The sequence below is a fragment of the Rhinolophus sinicus genome, linkage group LG10 (assembly GCF_036562045.2).
Source record: "Rhinolophus sinicus isolate RSC01 linkage group LG10, ASM3656204v1, whole genome shotgun sequence".
Lineage (NCBI taxonomy): Eukaryota > Metazoa > Chordata > Mammalia > Chiroptera > Rhinolophidae > Rhinolophus > Rhinolophus sinicus.
Genome location: NC_133759.1, coordinates 30,858,582 through 30,877,565, shown reverse-complemented (window position 1 = coordinate 30,877,565; position 18,984 = coordinate 30,858,582). Strand labels below are relative to the sequence as shown.

The window sequence follows — 18,984 nt, the reverse complement described above, 5'->3', positions numbered from 1 at the left end:
AAGTCCTGTACCCCTTCCCCAATAAAATAAAATAAAAAATCTTTAAAAAAAAAAGACATAGGAGGGTTGAATGGATAAGAAAACAAAACTTTTACATATGCTGCCTACAAGAGACTCACTTCAGATTGAAAGGCACACAAAAGGAAAGTAAAGGGCTGGAAAAAAATATTTCATGTAAATGGAAACAAACAAAAAAAATTTAAAGATATAGTAGCTTTAAATAACTATAGGTACTTATACATAAATAAGTATAGGTACTTATACCAGACAAAATGGACTTTAAAACAAAGGCTATAACAAGAGACAAAGAAAGACCCAGTAATCCCAATTCCGGGTATTTATTCAAAGAGACCTAAAACACGACTTTGAGGGGCCTGTGCATATGTTCATTACAACATTGTTTACAATGGCTAAGATGTGGAGGCAGCCTGGGTGTCCATTGACAGAAGAATGGATAAAGAGGAGGTGGTACATATATACAATGGAATACTGCTCGGCCATGGAAGGGAATGACTTCTTGCCATCTGCGGCAGCATGGATGGACCTGGAAGGTACTGTGCTAAGTGAAGCGTCAGACTGAGAAAGACAGATGCAATGTGATTTTGTTTATATACGGAATCTAAAGACCAAAATAAACAAACAGAAAAATGGAAACAAACGCAAACATACAGAGAATATTTTGGTGATAGCCAAATGGGAGGAGGATTGGGGGTGTGGGTGAAAAAAAGGGGAAGGGATTATGAAACACACATTGGTAGTTACAAAATAATTATGGGGATATAAAGTAAAGCATTGGGAATACAGTCAATGATACAGTAATAACTATGCATTGTGCTAGGTGGGTATTAGACTAGTCAGGGGGGATCACTTCTTTAGTTATATAAATGTCTAACCTTTATGCTGTACACCTGAAATTAACATAAAATGAATTGAATTTCAACTGTAATTGAAAAATCAAAAAAGGGGAGAAAGGTGAAGGGGAATGAGAGGTCCAAATTTCCAGCTATAAAACAAATAAGTTATGGGGATGTAATATATAGCATAAAGAATATCGTCAATAATGTGATAGTGTGGTATGGTGTCAGATGGTTGCTGGACTTATCATGGTGATGACTTCTTCAGGAATATACTTGTTCAATAATTATGGTATACCCTGAAACTAACATAATATTGTATGTTAGGTATATTTTTAATAAAAATCTTAGAAATGAGTTCTCTATGATAATTTGAGAAGATTGTGTTTTTATTTAGATGATGATAGAAACCATATTCAATATAAGTTTATTCTCATTTTTATTCTATTCATGCAATTTCAATGTACATATTTACATTTGTATTTGATACTGGTGTTTGGTACCCACTAGTAACTGTTGAGAGTAAGTGAAGAAAGGAAACAAAGTAAGACATAATACATGAATACTACATCACACAAAGTAAAAGCAAAATAATATCATGACACACAGCATGAATGATCATTGTGGAGTAGTGCAGGTGAAGACCAGTGGTGATGCATCAGCTCAATGATGACAGAGTAGGCAGGCTGCAATCAGATGGACCTCTACAACGTGCATCAGATTTTACATGTTACCAATATTTCAATATTCCCACAAAATTTCAATGTGGGAATTTCTGAGGAAATTCCACATCTCATAAATTTAAAGGCAAAATTATAATAAAACTCATGAGGCTATTTAAAAACAAAATCAATCCAGAAAGCATGCTTGATATGTAACATCTGCTACAGAAATGGAACACAAGAAGAGCTTTTACTTCAGAGACCTTATTAGCTTCCTCAACCTAACAAGCTGCCATTAGCCAGGTATACACCTGTCAGTCCATTAACAGTCACTTGTAAATATAAGAGCTTTCTAACTCACAGGAAGCCGCTATTTTGACTATCCTCTTCTTCTGAATTGATGAGTGTACACGCATGCTCAAGCATCGGTGGTGGGTACCGATTGAATCCTCCTATTGAGAGAACAAAGTTGTAGTTAGATCTTTAAACTAGAAATTGTGTTTGGTAGGTATAGAGAATTCTCAAAGGAATCTTCTTGGAGCAATAAATGTCACTAAATGATTTCAGCAAAATTTGGCTGGGGTGAAAACAGAAAATAGTATCAACCAGCAATAGCATTCTAAACTTAATTTTAGAGTATTCTGCAGCCAAATAACCAGCATCAAGGAAACAGACCTTCTCAAATTGTTCATTTAAGGGTTAATTGTAATGCAGAGATCCATGATTTCTATATGGTCAGGCCAACATTATCTAAGGGATATTTTATTGACTCTATAAAGCTTTTTCACTCAGACTTATGCTAACAAATCAAATATCAAAAAGGTAATATTTTATTACATGATCCTATTTCTGTGCTTCTATACCAATTAACACTGATTTCCTAGAAGGGAAAAAAAATCACAGAAAAGGTTTTTACTTACTGACTTAAATAAGTTCCTTTACTTCCTTCCTATAGTTATTCTATAAGCTGTGGAATATTGAGAAATATATCATTTTCCTCCTTGTTCAGGAAAACAAATAGTTTTTAGTTAAAGGAGGCCTTTGACCATTGAATATTCCAAAACTCTATTAAAATATCTCAGAAAATATTTATGGCTTTATAATCATCATTTTCTCTGGTCCTAAGATGAGCATTTTCTTTCATTTCTCTGAAATGAGACTGTGTCTTCTAATCAATTGCATTTGAAAGTTGCTGTTAGTGATGCAGGAACTGTGATGCAGTTGTTCACTGTCTGTGCATTTGGGAACAGCAAACATGCCAGCACCAAAACTTGTAGAATGGGGTCAGTAGTTTAGAAAACATTCTCAGAAGTATTAGGAAAGGAATCTTTTAATTCCTACAAAACAAGAGGTTATGGGAAGGCAGCAAATTGAATGTGTTTAACATTGCTCAGGTAGAAATCAAAGTAAGCAAGCTCTATATGAAAAGATGTTCAACCTCACTAATCATCAGAGAAATGCAAATTAAAACCACAATGAGATAGCACCTCACACCTGTCAGAATGGCTATCATCAAAAAATCAACAAAGAACAAGTATTGGCATGAATGTGGAGAAAAGGGAATCCTCATGAGCCCTCACTCTTGGTTGGATTGTAGATTGGTGTAATTGCAATGGAAAACAGTATGGAGGTTCCAAACAAATTAAAAATAGAACAACCTATGACCCAGCAATTCCACTTCTGTGTATTTATCCAAAGAAATCCAAAACACTAATTCAAAAAGATATATGCATCCATGTATTCATTGCAGCATTATTTACAATAGCCAAGATAATGGAAGCAACCTAAGTGTCCATCAATAGACAATTGGGCAAAGATGGCATTTTTCAAAGAAATAGAACAAAAAATAATCAGATTTGTTTGGAACCACAAAGACCCCAAATAGCCAAAGCAATCCTAAGAAAAAAGAACAACGCTGGAGGTATCACACTCCCCGACTTTAGCCTGTACAACAGGGCAACAATAATCAAACACCATGGTATTGGAGGAAAAACAGACACATAGACCAATGGAATAGAATTGAGAACCTAGAAATAAACCCACATAAATACGGACAGATAATTTTTGACAAAGAAGCAAAAAACATACAATGGAGAAAAGATAGCCTCTTCAATAAATGGTGCTGCCAGAATTGGAAAGACACATGCAAAAGAATGAAACTGGACTGCTATTTGTCACCATGTACCAAAATTAATTCAAAATGGATCCAAGACTTAAGCATAAGACCTGAAACAATAAAATGCATAGAAGAAAACATAGGTACTAAACTTACGGACCCTGGGTTCAAAGAGCAGTTTATGAATTTGACTCCAAAGGCAAGGGAAGTAAAAGCTAAAATAAATGAACGGGACTGTATCAAACTTAAAAACTTCTGCACAGCAAAAAAAAACTATTGACAAAATAAAGAGGCAACCGACAGAGTGGGAGAAGATTTTTACAAACAGTGCCTCTGGTAAGGGGTTAATATCCAAAATATACAAGGAACTCATGCAACTCAACAACAAAAAAACAAACAACACAATTGAAAAATGAGCACAGGACCTGAAGAGACATTTCTCCAAAGAGGACATACAAATGGCAAATAGACATATAAAAAAGTGCTCAACATCATTAATCATCAGAGAAATGCAAATAAAAACCACAATGAGATATCACCTCACCCCAGTTAGAATGGCTATCATTAACAAGACAAATAGTAATGAATGTTGGAGAGGCTGTGGAGAAAAAGGAACCCTCATACACTGTTGGTGGGAATGCAGATTGGTGCAGCCACTATGGAAAGCAATGTGGAGGTTCCTCCAAAAATTATGAATAGACTTACCACATGACCCAGCAATCCCTCTCCTGGGTATCTACCCCAAAAATATGAAAACATTTATCCATAAAGACAAGTGCACTGCAATGAACATTTATGGTGTTCATTTTTAAATTTTATTTATGGTGGCACTTTATTTATGGTGGCAACGACATGGAAACAACAAAATGTTCTTCGATAGATGAATGGATAAAGAAGTTGTGGTATATATACAAAATGGAATACTATTTGGTGGTAAGAAAAGATGAAATAGGACCATTTGTGATACCATGGATGGATCTTGAGAGTATGATGCTAAGCGAAATAAGTCAGACAGAAAAAGTAGAAAACCATATGATTTCACAGATATGTGGTGTATAAACCAAAAACAACAAAAGAACAAGACAAACAACTGAGAAACAAAAACTCATAGACACGGACAATAGTTTAGTGGTTACCAGAAGGTAAGGGGGTAGGAGGGTGGTAGATGATGGTAAAAGGGATCAAATATATGGTGATGGAAGGAGAACTGACCCTGGGTGGTGAACACACAATGTGATTTATAGAGGATGTAATACAGAATTGTATACCTGAAATTTATGTAACTTTACTAACAATTGTCACCCCAATAAACCTTAACTAAAAAAGAAAGAAAGAAGGGAGGAAGGGAGGGAGGGAGGGAGGGAGGGGAGGGAGGAAGGAAGGAAGGAAGGAAGGAAGGAAGGAAGGAAGGAAGGAAGGAAGGAAAGAAGGAAGGAGATGTGGTACGTATATAAAATGGAATACTATTCAGCCATAAAAAAGAATGAAATCTTACCATTTGGGACAACATGAATGGACCTATAGGATATTATGCTAAGTGAAATAAGTCAGACAGAGAAAGACATACCATATGATCTCACTTATATGTAGAATTGAAAGAACAAAATAAATGAACAAATAAAACAGAAACTGATTGATAGAAGAAATTCATGATTACCAGATGGGATTGGGGTTGGGAGCTGGGTGAAAAAGGTGAAGGGATTAAGAAGTACAAATAGGTAGTTACAAAATAGTCACAGGGATGTAAAGTTCAGTACGGGAAATATAGTCATTAATATGGTAATAGCTATGTATAGTGGCAGATGGGTACTAATCAGGGGGACCACTCTGTAAATTATATAAATGTCTCGCCAGTATGCTGTACACCTGAAATCAATATAATATTGAATATCAACAGTAATTGAAAAACAAAAATTGAAAAAATAATAAAAAGTAAGCAAGCTCTACATAATTGCAAAGCCACTTAAGACCCCAACAAGGCTAGCTATGAGGTTTTTTTGGTCTTTTAAAAGTGCTGTATCATAATCAATCTTGATGGCATGAAGAACAATATGGAAAAAGATGGTCAGAAATGACTGAATCAAGGAATAGCTTACGAAAGTCAAATTTTGAATACGAAGTTTTAGGGATGCCTTAACCAGTCTATTTTACTGTAGAAGCGATACTACTCTCTCTAAAAGAACTCTCGACTACTATAAAAGAAAAACTCTAATAGGAAAGTTGGTATCAACATTTAATTGGAAGCATTATTTTCCTTTCTTTTTATGTACTATATTATTGCATCCTACAATCGAAGGCATTTAGAGTTAAAAAAAATAACATGATATTCCCAAGTGGGCAATTATTGGCTTCTCCAATTGAATATGAGTCAGAGGAGAAAGGTGGAGCTCTCTCTGCAATGAAGGGTGAACTCTCAAGACATTGTCACTATGTTGGCATTGGAGAGTCCTTGGATACCAGAACAACTTTGGAATTCTAGGGTAGCAGGACTGCTTCCAGCAGAACCTAACTCTAAACTTGTCAAATTCCCATAAAGAATAGGTTCCACTCCAATTCTGTGGGAATCCTGTAGAGCAGGGTTTCTCAACCTCAATGCTCTGGACATTTTGAGCTGGATCACTCCTTGCTGTGGATGAGGGTGTCCTGTGCATTGTAGGATGGTTAGCAACATCTCTGGTCCCTACCCACTAGATACCAGTAGCATCCTCTCCTTCAGTTGTGACAATCAAAAATGTCTACAGACATTTCCAAATGTGCTCTGCGGGCAAAATCATCTCTAGTTGAGAACCACTGCTTTAGAAAGAGTGCTTCTCAAGCCATTCATGGTGAAGGACAAGGTATTTTTTTTTTATTTCTAATCCTTTGTAGACTAATGTGTTTGGTTTATATCTTGCTCAATGAGACACAGCCCACTGTTCATGCACTTGTACGCTGTGGCGATGTCAAATTCCTTTTAAAGTTTCTAGATGCTTATTCTCAATTTCTGTATTTCTCTCTTCACAGCTCAGTTGGTGAACTAATGCCCATCCAATGGTTGACACTCTGTAGTGCAATGGTCTTGCTACTCAAAGTGTAATTTTTGGACCAGAAGCATTGACTTAACTGGGGATCCTGTTAGACATGCAGACTCTCAGGCTCCATCCTAGACAAACTGAAGTAGAATCAGCATTTTAACAAGATTCCTATGTGATGTGTATGATCAGACTCTTTTGGAGCCGCACAGGACTGTGGTGTCTTTACACCTTCACGCAGGTCTCCAGGGTGTGCCACGGTTAGAAATAAACCAGGTGTAGCAGGGAAAACTTTTGTTTAAATGCTCATCCTGGGGACCATCTAAGAGAGACTAAATTGCCTTTAGGTCGAGAGACTGTAAACTAGGAGACCTCCCGTCACTCTGTGTTTCAAAAGTGCTGAGATTTGGGCTAAGAGACATTCTATCAAGAAGAAAGTCTCACCATATTATGACCAAGGTATAAACAGGGTATAACTTCGATATGCCCTATCCCTGTCCTCCTCGCACCATCTAATTCACATATTTGAGTTAGTTATAGGTGCAAAGACATGTTAAGTTATCAACACTATTAACAAACACTAATTTAATAAAACAAAGAGGAAAAACAAAATAATGACTTACGTCTGATTGAGTATACAAATGGCTTTAAAAACTTCACAATATAATCCAGATCTGGTTTATGAATTCTCCCAAGCTGTATCAGATGGTGGTCACGTGGGTAGCTGGCTAACTCCTCCATGTTGTCCTTATATGCAGAGCCCAGGGAAATCACAAATATGACATAGCCTTGACACTTGGCCCTCAGAGCCATCTTTTTCAAAAATTCCTTTCTCTCATGATTTTCTCCTGCTGAGATTACAAAGATGACCTTGTGTTTTCTCAGGTGGGGTGTTCCTGGAAACAGATTCTCCATGGTCCACAGTAGAGCATGGCCAAAGGTGGCTTCTCCGTTTAGCTGTCGGAGGGCATTCTGGATGTGGCTCTTCATTAAGATTCGGTTGTCATAAGTCGTAAACGCAAACTCTATTTTTACCTCACCTTTCTTTCTCCTAGAACTATCCCAAGGAGAATAGCTCAACAAGGCAATCCTATCACCAGAGTCTGAGACTAACGGGTCTGAAGCAATGTCGAAGTTGTCAAGCATTGAGCTCACCAAGTCTTTCACAGCTTTAAACTCATCACTTGCTATATTCCAAGAATTGTGTAAGAGGAAGGCTACATCCATGTGTGAATTTTCAGGTAAAAGATTCTCTTTCATGCAGGCATGTGGAAAGCATTTATCTGAAAATACATAGAGAGACTCATCATTGGTTCAATGTTGGCACAACAAGACACTGTTTTTGGAGATTTTCAAGTGATTCAGTGACTGATTAGCAAGAACTAATAATCTGATCAATATCTTTTCAATCTCACATCATTTAATGAGAAATTTTCAATGTCCCAACATTTCTGTGGCCACTAGCAGACATTGGGGAAGGTCCTTGTTAAAAGCAGGTGTAGGTAGCATATATACTTGAAATCTACAAGTCATGTCCAAACTCATTTAGAAAATATTTTCAACATTTTAGAGGCTTTTGATACAAGCTACCAAATTGTCCCCAAGAAAAATCACATCAATTGAGATAATCTTCCAAACCAATTTTCATACTCGATGGAAGCTTCAAACATTACAGAGGTTGAAACCCTGACATATGGTGTTGGAAAACTGGAAAACTTAAAATAGAATCTATAATGAAAAATAGAAATCTCTGGTAAAGCCAGAGTTAGTAACTCACCAGTAAGGCATTTCAAATGTTACAGCACAATAAATTCTTCTCACTGGTCTTACCATAGCAAAGTGTACACCTCCAAAGTCTTTCTAATGGTTCGTGGTCCTCATTTGAAGGAATTGGAATCACCTGAAATGTTCCAGTGTTGTCAAACTGTATTGAAAAAGAAGCATATGCTTATTTGCTCATTTTCTTTAGTGACTATCAGTAAGCTATTGCGCACCCACGTTAAAGATCAGTTTGAAAAACACATCATTACTATTGCCTTGTATTATAGCCTTTTGTTCAGTTCAGTACATCTTTATACACACACATACACACACACACACGCGCGCGCGCAATATCCACCTTTTATCCTAACATAACCGAAAGAAGGATATAGAACAGGTATCTGCCTCCCCGTTTTATGACAAAAAAAACTGGCACAAGATAACCACCAGTTTCACCTACTGGGGCAAGTATTAAAATATCTTATTTCCAAGCCTACAATTTTGCACTGAATTTTTACATGCTTCTGAATAAGTACTAATGGATTATGTGCCACACATCAGCTTCTGAAATTGGGTCCTGCACCCACAAACAGATAAAGAAACTGAGGCTCACAGAGGTCAAATCATGTTCCTCAGGTCACTCAGTGAAACCGAGGGTCCTTATGACTTTGATTAAATTCAGTTTTGAGTCCTAGCTCTGGAAATCATCTATTTCTCCATGCCCCTCAGAAACCTAGCTTTTCCCCCAGATAATCAGCACCCCCCAGGCAGCAGAAGACCGTAGCCCAGACCTGACTAATGGTCACACAGTCCAGTCCTCTGGCAAGCTGATAGCATCTTGACCTAAGTTATGTTTCAGTTCCTGAGCCCTAGGAACGACCTCCTGGCTACTTTCCCTGGAGACTGGACAGAGGAACTCTGGAACAGACCTCAGTACTGTCCTCAAGACCTGAAGAAATGATTCATTACCCTTACCTCACCTCTGACCAATCAACTCCCAACATGACCCCAAATCCATAACCAACAGTGTCTTGTGATTTTGCTTTATGTAATCTGTAACCTACACACCACTGGGGAGGTCAGGCTTTTGAGCATGAGCTTCCCGGTCTCCTGGATGGCACCATTCATCAATAAAATAGACAATATTTCTCCACACACACAAAAAAAAAGATAAAGGAAAAAAGAAAAGAAGAAGAAATTGGGTCCTGCAGAAATTTTATATTCACAGGTTTCCTTTGGCCTCGTTAAGTAGTAATCCCAACTATTTACACCCTGATCATAGTATCAGATGTCCAGTGGACATCCCAATTAAAAGTCTATTTCATAAGGCAGTAGACAGAAGACACTAAGTCTATTCAAAATTCTTGGTAGTGCACTGCCTGGTTATATCTGCCTCTTGATTACATTTTCCACTTTAATACTCACTGAAATGGGCAATGGATAGCATTCATTCAGTGAGTCAATAGCTATTTATTGGGCATTTACTGTATGAGGCACCAGAAGAGGCAGAAGCTTTTTAAAAATGAAAGAAATCTACCATTCCCAGGTTACTGATGAAGGTATCTCTCCATTCACAAAGATGCTCATGTTTTTTCTCTTTCTCCTTTGGGAAATTAAAGGGTTAGGAAAGCCACACTTTCTATGTTTCTATATAGTGCGGAGTGAGGATTTGGAAATATTTATAATCATTCCAGCCGTATGGTTAGAAAGTATTTACTATATTCCTACTCTCTATCTTTTATGAAATTGTATGCTTTGAGTGTTATTTTGTATTTGACCTTGTTGGTTCCCCCTTGTAAAGATGAAATGCTGCCTAGATAAATCAAAGAAGTTTATTCATCGGAGTAAACCACATGTCATTCATTCATTCATTCATTCAACAAATATTTATTGAATGTCTACAATGCTATAAGTACTTTTCTAGGTGCTAGGCATACAAAAATGAACAAAGCAGATAAAAATCTCTACTTTACATTCTAGTGAGGAGACATACACCATCACATAACAAATAAATACATTATCTAGTATGCTGGGGGGGGGGGTAATGATTTTTAGAAGAAAAACTTTGACTTCCTACAATCCTTTCTGTCAGGATCTATTGTCACTCTCCCTGCAGCTCCTGTTTCTAAAAAATGATTGGATGTATTATAAGCAGATTGATTCTCTTCATGTTATAGAGAGCTTGCTTTTCTTTTCACAGTAAAAATATGAGTATTTATATGAAAATAGACCTTTATAACCTCTGGGACAACATGATGCCTTCACACAGCTCCAGAAACATGTATTTCATGGATAATCTGAATATATAAAAAAATAGTAGAACAGTGGAGGGAGAGGTTCTTCATTTTTGTGGGGAGAGAGAGGGAAGCATAGATCCCATAAGAATCTGTGCATCCAAAAAGGAAGGAACCTCTCTTGGGAAAAATACACATCAATGTAATACACAACCTTAGGGGTTCTGAGATGCCCTAAACTCCATCTGTCACAGGTTAAGACCAGTTGTTCAATGAGATACAGTGAGCAGATGACAGAATTGAGAAACAGATCTGCAGAGGGCTGGAAGGGCACCACGGTCACAGCCCTTTCTGTTAGGCAGACCTGAGTTTGAACCTTGACTTCGCCATTTAGTAGCTGTACAAAACTGGCAGTCTCTCAGACTCTTTGAGCCTCAGTTTCCCGATTTTTAAATGGAGATAACAACTGCACTGACTTCAGAGGATTGTGACAAGGTATGAGCATGCATACACAGTTCTAGGGGCAGAGCCTGGCACACCGCATGAACTGAGTAAATGTGGCTGCTGTTATTATTGATTGCTGTTATTATTAGATATTAGATTTCATGGACCCTGGTAACAATGCAGCTGTGAAAACTGTCAAGGTGCTCAAGCAGCCACATATCTCCCCCTACTCCCATCCTGCCAGTACCACACTGTCTTCAAAATGAAGAAGTTGCCAAGGGAAATTCTTACCCCAAAAGCCTCATTAAAGAAAACCCTTTCATTAGCAGCAAAGACTGCGGGACTGATGTCCAGGGCGTTAAGCTCCATGGTGGCCGTGACGATGGATGCCCTACTGGCTTCTTGTCCGTTGCTGAAAAACACAGCAACTCTCCGCACGTTGGCTCCTGCATATGTCCGCTTGAAAACGTTCCGGGCCACAAACCTCATCGCATTACCAATGTCCTGTGCTTCTGTAGGGATTTGATATTTTATTTGGGAAAGAAGCTGGACGAGTTGCTTCTTGCTGCGGTAGTCGGACCACCGGATGAGGTAGCTGGCGCCTGAGCCATAGGAAACCACAACAACTCTTGCTCCCACAGGGCAATTATTTTCCCTGATGGTAAGGTCACTGACGATAGAAGTGATGATGTCCCTCGTTTCATTAAATATCTGTTCTGTGCTATCGTAGGACTGATCCAGAGCAAACACCAGCTCTGTTGGATACACTGGACACTTTTCTACAAGAATGAAAAGCAAAAGTATTAAGTTATTTCACCGGATCAAAAGTCTTCCCCACTCCCTCACTCCAGTGAGGCTGGTTCACACTGAGGTCTAAAAAAATGCAAGTGTTCCATATAGCTCTAGAACTAGAGGATCCCACATGTAATGGAAGGAAAGGAATCTGCTTTGTTAGCTTAAAGGTGTTGCATAAAGATGGTGCATTAATAGTTGGCTATGTAAAGTGCAGACTTCACAGCCTCTCTGTCCTACTGGCCAGGAGGGTACCTGGTAGATTTAATTCAAATCCACAAAGTTTGATAGGGCACTTACATGTACAAAGTCATTTTGTTTTGTTTCAGAATCCAAGTGAATGGTGCCATACACCTGGGATACGCTCACAGACCCTGCAGGTCTACTTCAGCAGGCCACTAGGAGACCAGGAGCCCTTGATGTTGACATAACTGGCTCCTGCGGCAATGTGATCCAAAGGATCTAAGACACCATGCAATACCGATTGCAGTCTAGGCCTGGAGAAGACTATTGCAGAGTCAGGTTGACAAATGTGGGCACTTGGTGAGATGGAAAGTGTAAATGTGGGTTAGAGGAAGGAAAGGAAACATCGCCCATGCACGAAGCTGGTGTCCACAGGATCCAGCGTCAGACAGAGCAACAGAATGTGGTCAGAGAGCTCTGTCACTGAATCCCCCAGCAACACAGGGCCTACTCTTGTGAAGAAACTGAGTTACAAACTGTGACAAGACCTAGAAAGAACAATAGTGTGAAGGGGATGGAGGCTGGGGGGTGGGGGTGGTCACCATTCTACAATCAGGTAGAAACATGGCATTGACAGTTATTGTCAAAATCAAAAGACAGAAGCGTCTGCATAGCAGGAAGACGTCCTTTTTTCCCATGGGCGCGAGACTTTCTTTCAAATTGGTCTTGTCAGAACACAGTAGTTATAAGAAACACAGTGTAATGAGACTACTCACCTTCCCAACAAGCTATGAAAAGGAAAGAGAGAGAAAAGAGTCAGTTACTTTTTGGAACACAGACTGAAAATAATCCAAAACAACAAAATTTCAACAATATTTTGTTTGACTCTAAGTGCACATGAGGCTAATGCCTAAGATATGGGAAGCCAAAGTTGAAGGATTGAGGAAGACGTCCACAGAACTTTATTAATTTTTGAACCTTCCTGGCCCTTTCTCCTTTTGAGCCATGGCCAGCAAACTTCAGCAGAATTTTGGTTGAAACCTAAAACACTGATCACTTGTCTTAGAAGCAGAATAGATGAGCCTCTGATTAAATGGCAAGATAGCTAAAATTCAATTTGTTTTGTCTCTCTGCTTATAGCCTTCTGAGACTCATTCAGTGAGGCAAGGCTAAAATATGGGGTTTTATTTTCTTCCCTGATGAACACCTTGGGAGCCTCTCTATTCCTGCAGAACTCTGAGGATTTCCAAATGAATTTTGTCTCGGCTGAAAAATATAGCTCCTACGTTTGAGTGATCTCCGTATCAAGAGAGAGGAGGGAAACCCCCCAAAGATTTCTCCTGAGCAAAATAGCATGTGGTTTCTCTAAGTGATTTACTCTGTCAGATGAAGCGGGGGAAATGTCAGTAAATCTTTAAGAAAGCACAGGCCTGACAATTTCCATGTTCATTTTACTCAATTCCTAGGAAGCAAATGAGTCACTGCAATATAATAAAAGATTTTACTAGCACTGACAACAAATTGGTCCTCCATCCTGCTGTCCCACAGAGCATGTTCCCCTCACACCAACCCTGTTAACATCTTTTGTCTTTCGTCTGTGCCAGCAGACAGCACACATAACCCACAGCTTCCGCTGCACTCAAGGCCTGAAACAGATCCCTTTTTTTCTGACAGAAAACTTTTTTATTTGTCAGCCTCTAACCCAGCACAGGCTCTGGAAATAGACACACCTGTCTGGGTTTGAATCTAGTAAAGCTGGGTGACTTTGAGCAAATGAGTTGACCTCTTGTAGTGTGTTTCTTTTTAAATTTATTCTTCCTAAAAAATCCTCTTTGCTTATACCTCTCCCTCCAAAACTTTAATCATTTGGGTCCTCCTGTTTTGTTCTCGACCGCCCTCCTCTCTCTCCATTCTCCTCAGCCTCCTAGATCTCTTATTTGGTTCTGGGGGTAGGGTCCCAGCCACCTGTTCAAGACCTGGGCCCTCATTCCTGTGTGGCAGAGCGCTGCTGCAGAACTGAAGAGCAGACATGTTAGACCAGGAGTCCAACCTTGCACAACCTCGATGATCTCATCTATAAAGTGAGGCCATTTGAATTACCTCTAAAGGCCTGTCACCAAAATCCTCATCTAAGATCCAAATTCCGAATTCCATGCTCACGGATCAGCACCCTGTCTGGTTATAGAACCGCCCATACTCCCCCTGGCCCCTTAATTTTCTGGCTAACTCCTTTCATTGACTGTTGGAAAACTGTCTTCAAAAACCCAAGCCCTATGAGGGCTGGTATTTACCTCCCCAGCCCCTTCCACCTCCTTTGGTGTTCCTTGGGAAGACATCATTTGATTTTGCTGAGAATACCAGCAACATCTTGAGGGAGGCTGATCACACATTCATATCCCTTCCAGTGGCTCTCCCTTTGTTCCCTCCCTGTGGCCCCAGGCCTGGTTCTCACATCCTCCTTGTGCTGGAGCCTTTTTAACTCTCAATCAATGTCTTTCACAAGGTCCCTTCCCTTTGAATCCTCTCTCCACTAGCTTCTTCCTGTTTTTCAACTTGCCTACATTTGGCAGGAATTCCTCATCGTTACGATGCCATTTTCTGTCCTTTGGCCCCACTCCTTTTGCTTCCTGGGCTCATCCCTTGGGGTTCTGTCTCTGTCTCTCTAGTTTTACATCCTTGGTAACCTCACCCATCCATGTGGCTCTAAGGACCACAAGTATTTGAGTGACTTCAACATCTGAGTCTCCTTTCCTGATCCTCACCTTTATTATAGCCGCATTTCATCAGGTGGCTGTATTGTTTCAATTTGGGGCCTACACAACATTCTTCGACCTCTAAGGAGTTTACAGTCATCACGTTTTCCTACCAATTGATTTTCTTTCACAACCCCTTCTCTGTCTCCTGACCCACAGTGTTACTAAGCCTCTCCGCGCCTGGCCTTACATTAATTTTGAATTTGTTTTAGTTGTTGTTCTGTCCTTGTCACATGCTTTCAGTGACTATATTTTCATCCCAAATCCTTCAGTAAATTTTCTCATTTTACATTCATCTGACTGTGATTGTATAAGCATTATTACAAACATAATGCAAATATGAAAAAAGACAAATCACCTAAAATCACCCAAAAGTTGTTACAATTTTCTGCCTTCATCTCTAATATATAGATAGACAGATATAGATATAGACATAGACATAGAGATAGAGAGATAGAGATAGAGATAGATAGATGTGTGTGTATGTGTGAAAATGAGGATCCAAGTTAATTTTTTGCTTTTTAATGGCAATTTTTTTCATATTCTGGCTGTCTTTATCAGATGATGTACCACAACCTAATTATTCTATAAGTTTAAAGACTCTAAATGTATAGTTATTTTGCTCTAATGAATATTTCAATAATCATCTGTAGCTATAATTTGTCCTTGTTCTGCTTTATTTCCTGAGGATACATTTTCAGAAGTGAGATCACTGGATCTTTTCTACCTCATTTTCCCCTTCCTTATAATGAAAAACAACCTCTCTATTTGTTGACTCCTGCTTTATTCTTTTGCTGAAATTATTATCTTGCCACTCCCCATCACTTCCCCATAGCCAGATTCAATTACTCCCATCCAAGGAGACTTCACTAACTAATAATCAACTAACCCCAAACTCCTTGTTCACCCCTGTAACACCATGCTTTCTCGGGCCTTTGTACATAATCGTTATATTAGTGTGATCTAATTCACACACCATTTGAGTTGGTCTCTAATTGCTTCCCATAGGCATGTTTCCTCTTGCAGTATGAACGGCACTTCATGAGCTAAGTTGAGGTACTGCATCAATTACTTATACCCCTTCCGCTCCCCCCCCCCTTTGATGGCCCTCATAACAAGCCTAGTGCAGAAGACATCTGCCCTCTCCACCAGTGAAGTCTGCCTACTGATTCCTCATACCTACACTGCCTTCATCCTACATGCCCTCACCAACCACTCACGCTGCTGCTCCATAACACAGATACTCACGACTATGGTCTCGCACGAACTTGATCAGATCACATTGCTGCAAATAAAAACAGAGAGAGAGAAAAGGAACATGAGCACAGTGACCTCCAAGTGGCCATATTTATTGGCCAGTGGACTGGTTGGGTTTTCTTTCATGAATAAGGAGATACATACAGAATATTCAGGCTCTCCCGCCATGCCTTTAGGGCCCTAGGGAAACAAAATCAGAGCAAGTTATTGGTATGTGAATCGTAGTCTTTAATGTCAAAACAAAAGCAAAAGGGAAAAAACAAAACTGCATTCTTAAAAGCACAGCTGGCAGGGTGCAACTAAACTATTTCTGAACTGGTGGATTATCAAGCTCTTTCCCCACTTAAATCAGGACTACAAACCTTTTTCCGTGTTAGATCAATTCAGCTAATGTCTGTCCTGAGTGAACTGAATTATTTATCCAGGATAAGAGGAAGTAAAGACACGAAAGTATTTCTTAAAGCTATTTGTACTAAAGATATGACACGTAGAAGGCAATTCTCCTTAGAAAAGTTAAAATTGTAAACAGCAGACTTCCCAAAGCACAGCACAAAAGAGAATAATTTATTGAGAATTCAGAGGTACAGGCATACTACAAATCAAGGAGCTTAAAATGCAGGTGGCAACATACAACCTCTACATTTGTGACAATAACCAAGGACAATTACGTAGCAAAATGAGCATTACATAAAAGAATAGCATACACACTCAACTCAGACAAGCTGAGAAGTTATGGAACAAAGGAGCACAGTAATTGAGTGAGATTAATCAAGCTGAGTTCCTGAAAAAAAGGCAGTCCTCCTTTCTTGACAGCTTAAGCTTTTCTCTTTTCCCATTCTTACTTCTTTTTATCAGGAACGGGTTTCTGCTTGGCAGTTGGTTCTGAAAATGTTTGTACACATGGATTCCTTTGGGCAACTGATGAATGGTAGGATGCTGGCTTTAGAAAATGTTATTACATGTTCACTCTAGTACAATTTCACTGGCACCCCAGCTGCTCAACCATGTCAGTGCAAGAATCTTTTTTTCAAATATCAACTGGGTCATCTGTACATCCATTCCTCCAATATTCAGTCAAATGTCTGCTGAATGCTGAGGGGCCCCACTGTGTGCTGCATGTATTAAACGGAACTATTGGGGCCACCCATGATGCCCCCCATGCGGGAATAGTTACTTCCTGACCCAAATCAGGAAATCATGCATCTCACTAAATGATGCTGAATCACATCTTTTCCTTTATAAGTTATGACAGAAAACAGAAAACAATGCACAGCCACATAAACAGAGAGAGGAACAGTTTCTGGCCAACAAATAGAATAGGCAGCCTCCATCTTTCAGAGGATCAGAACTGCAGAGAGTGTGTCCTTAAAAGACTTAAGAGTAATGTTGAGCAAGTTTTTAAGCAGAGGCTAAGATCAAGAGCCTGAGATAAAGAAGCCACATTCTACAAGCTCAGCAGGGCCAAGCACAAGGTCAGGAAGATATGGGACCTCCCACCAAATGAATCTGGACAGGAGATAAATCCAGATTGGCTCAGAGGCTAGATTCTCACCCACAAGACTAAGGATATTTACTAGTTCCTTAACACGAAAGAAAGAAAAGATTGCACCAGAGTATCTGTTATAGGTAGTTAATTCTCATTTTACTATGGATTCAGTCATTCAAAAAACAACCACATTTTCTGTGTTCTTTATAAAGTCCCACGTTAAAGAACGCCTCCAGGTAGTCAGGAAATATTCACAGGGCATAAAACAAGATAAGGGGTTTCTCCACTTCTTACACAATGCTGCCTGCACCCCCTACACAAAACACAGGGGCTGGCGACATTTAGTTTTTACCTGACTGTGCTCATTAAGGGAGAGAGGCATGTAAATAAATCATTACAATCACATGAGAGGCACTAAAATAGAGAGGTGGATATTTCATCAGAGGGAGATATGCCTGACTGCCTGGGAATGCTTTCAGAGGTGACATTTCTATTGTAATGGAATCACAGTGGAAAGTTTCAGTTATATTTCCAAATCTCTCTAGATCTAAATTTTGAGGGTAGGAAGGCAACAATAAAGGTTTTGTGAAACAATTGACTAGTATGATAGAACTTTGCCAGAACGCCTTTATTAAACTTATGCAATCCCATTCCTATTTAAAAGCTTCAGTAAAAAATAACAGTAACAGCTAATATTTGCATTGATCTTCAGAGTTTACAAAGAGTGTTCACTTTTGATTTTCTGATCCTCATAGCTACCTGTTGAAGTGGTTAGCACAGGATAGGTCATCTCTATTTTGGGGTTCACTGAAAGATTCAGTGACTGGCCCAAGAGTCCACAGCTAGTAAAAAGCAGAATCTAGACTGGAACCCAGTGCTTCTGACTTTAATTCCATGCCCTGTCTGTTGAACATCCTAGAAACTGGTATTCGGTGCATGACTTAGTTATCATGGGTATACTCACTCTCCGTCCAGGGGGGCCCGGGGGGCCTTGAGAGCCTTTTATACCATTCAAACCTACAGTGAGCTGCAGATAGAAAAATGTGTTACATTTCATCTCATCTATCCATGGGATTACCTCACTTTTAATGAGGCTTTACAATTTAAAATATTTTTCTAAAGAAAGCAACTATTAATTCAAGTCAAGTAAATTCCTAACTTGTATTATAAATAGCCATTCGTAATCATTGGTAAACATTCATTTCCCTTTTAGCCTCTTCATATAGTGACACACTTTGCTCTGGTACTGGCAGTGCATTTAAATCTAAATTAGTGTCATAGCTAGGTTGGCGCTAAAAAAAAAGCAAATATACTAGGGCACACAGAGATCTAATAAAAAATTTCCCATCTGCAATGGATCAAATACAAAAAATAAGTGCCCACATGCATAAGAAGACATGGGTGGGCTGTGTCATTCCTATACCTCAAGTT

At 39.2% G+C, this 18,984-nt stretch overlaps 1 protein-coding gene across 1 annotated transcript in view; it reads right to left on the bottom strand.

Annotated features, from left to right (window-relative positions):
* Positions 1-18,984, bottom strand: part of COL6A5 (collagen type VI alpha 5 chain) — a 117,647-nt gene that overhangs the window by 28,373 nt on the left and 70,290 nt on the right. The window contains exons 29-36 of the mRNA XM_019726036.2: positions 18,518-18,580; positions 16,212-16,247; positions 16,059-16,095; positions 12,834-12,845; positions 11,374-11,861; positions 8,474-8,567; positions 7,267-7,926; positions 1,878-1,968 (exon numbers count right to left, since the gene is read on the bottom strand). Of these exons, the coding sequence (XP_019581595.2) occupies positions 1,878-1,968; positions 7,267-7,926; positions 8,474-8,567; positions 11,374-11,861; positions 12,834-12,845; positions 16,059-16,095; positions 16,212-16,247; positions 18,518-18,580 (1,481 nt within the window). The remainder of the gene's footprint in view (positions 1-1,877; positions 1,969-7,266; positions 7,927-8,473; positions 8,568-11,373; positions 11,862-12,833; positions 12,846-16,058; positions 16,096-16,211; positions 16,248-18,517; positions 18,581-18,984) is intronic.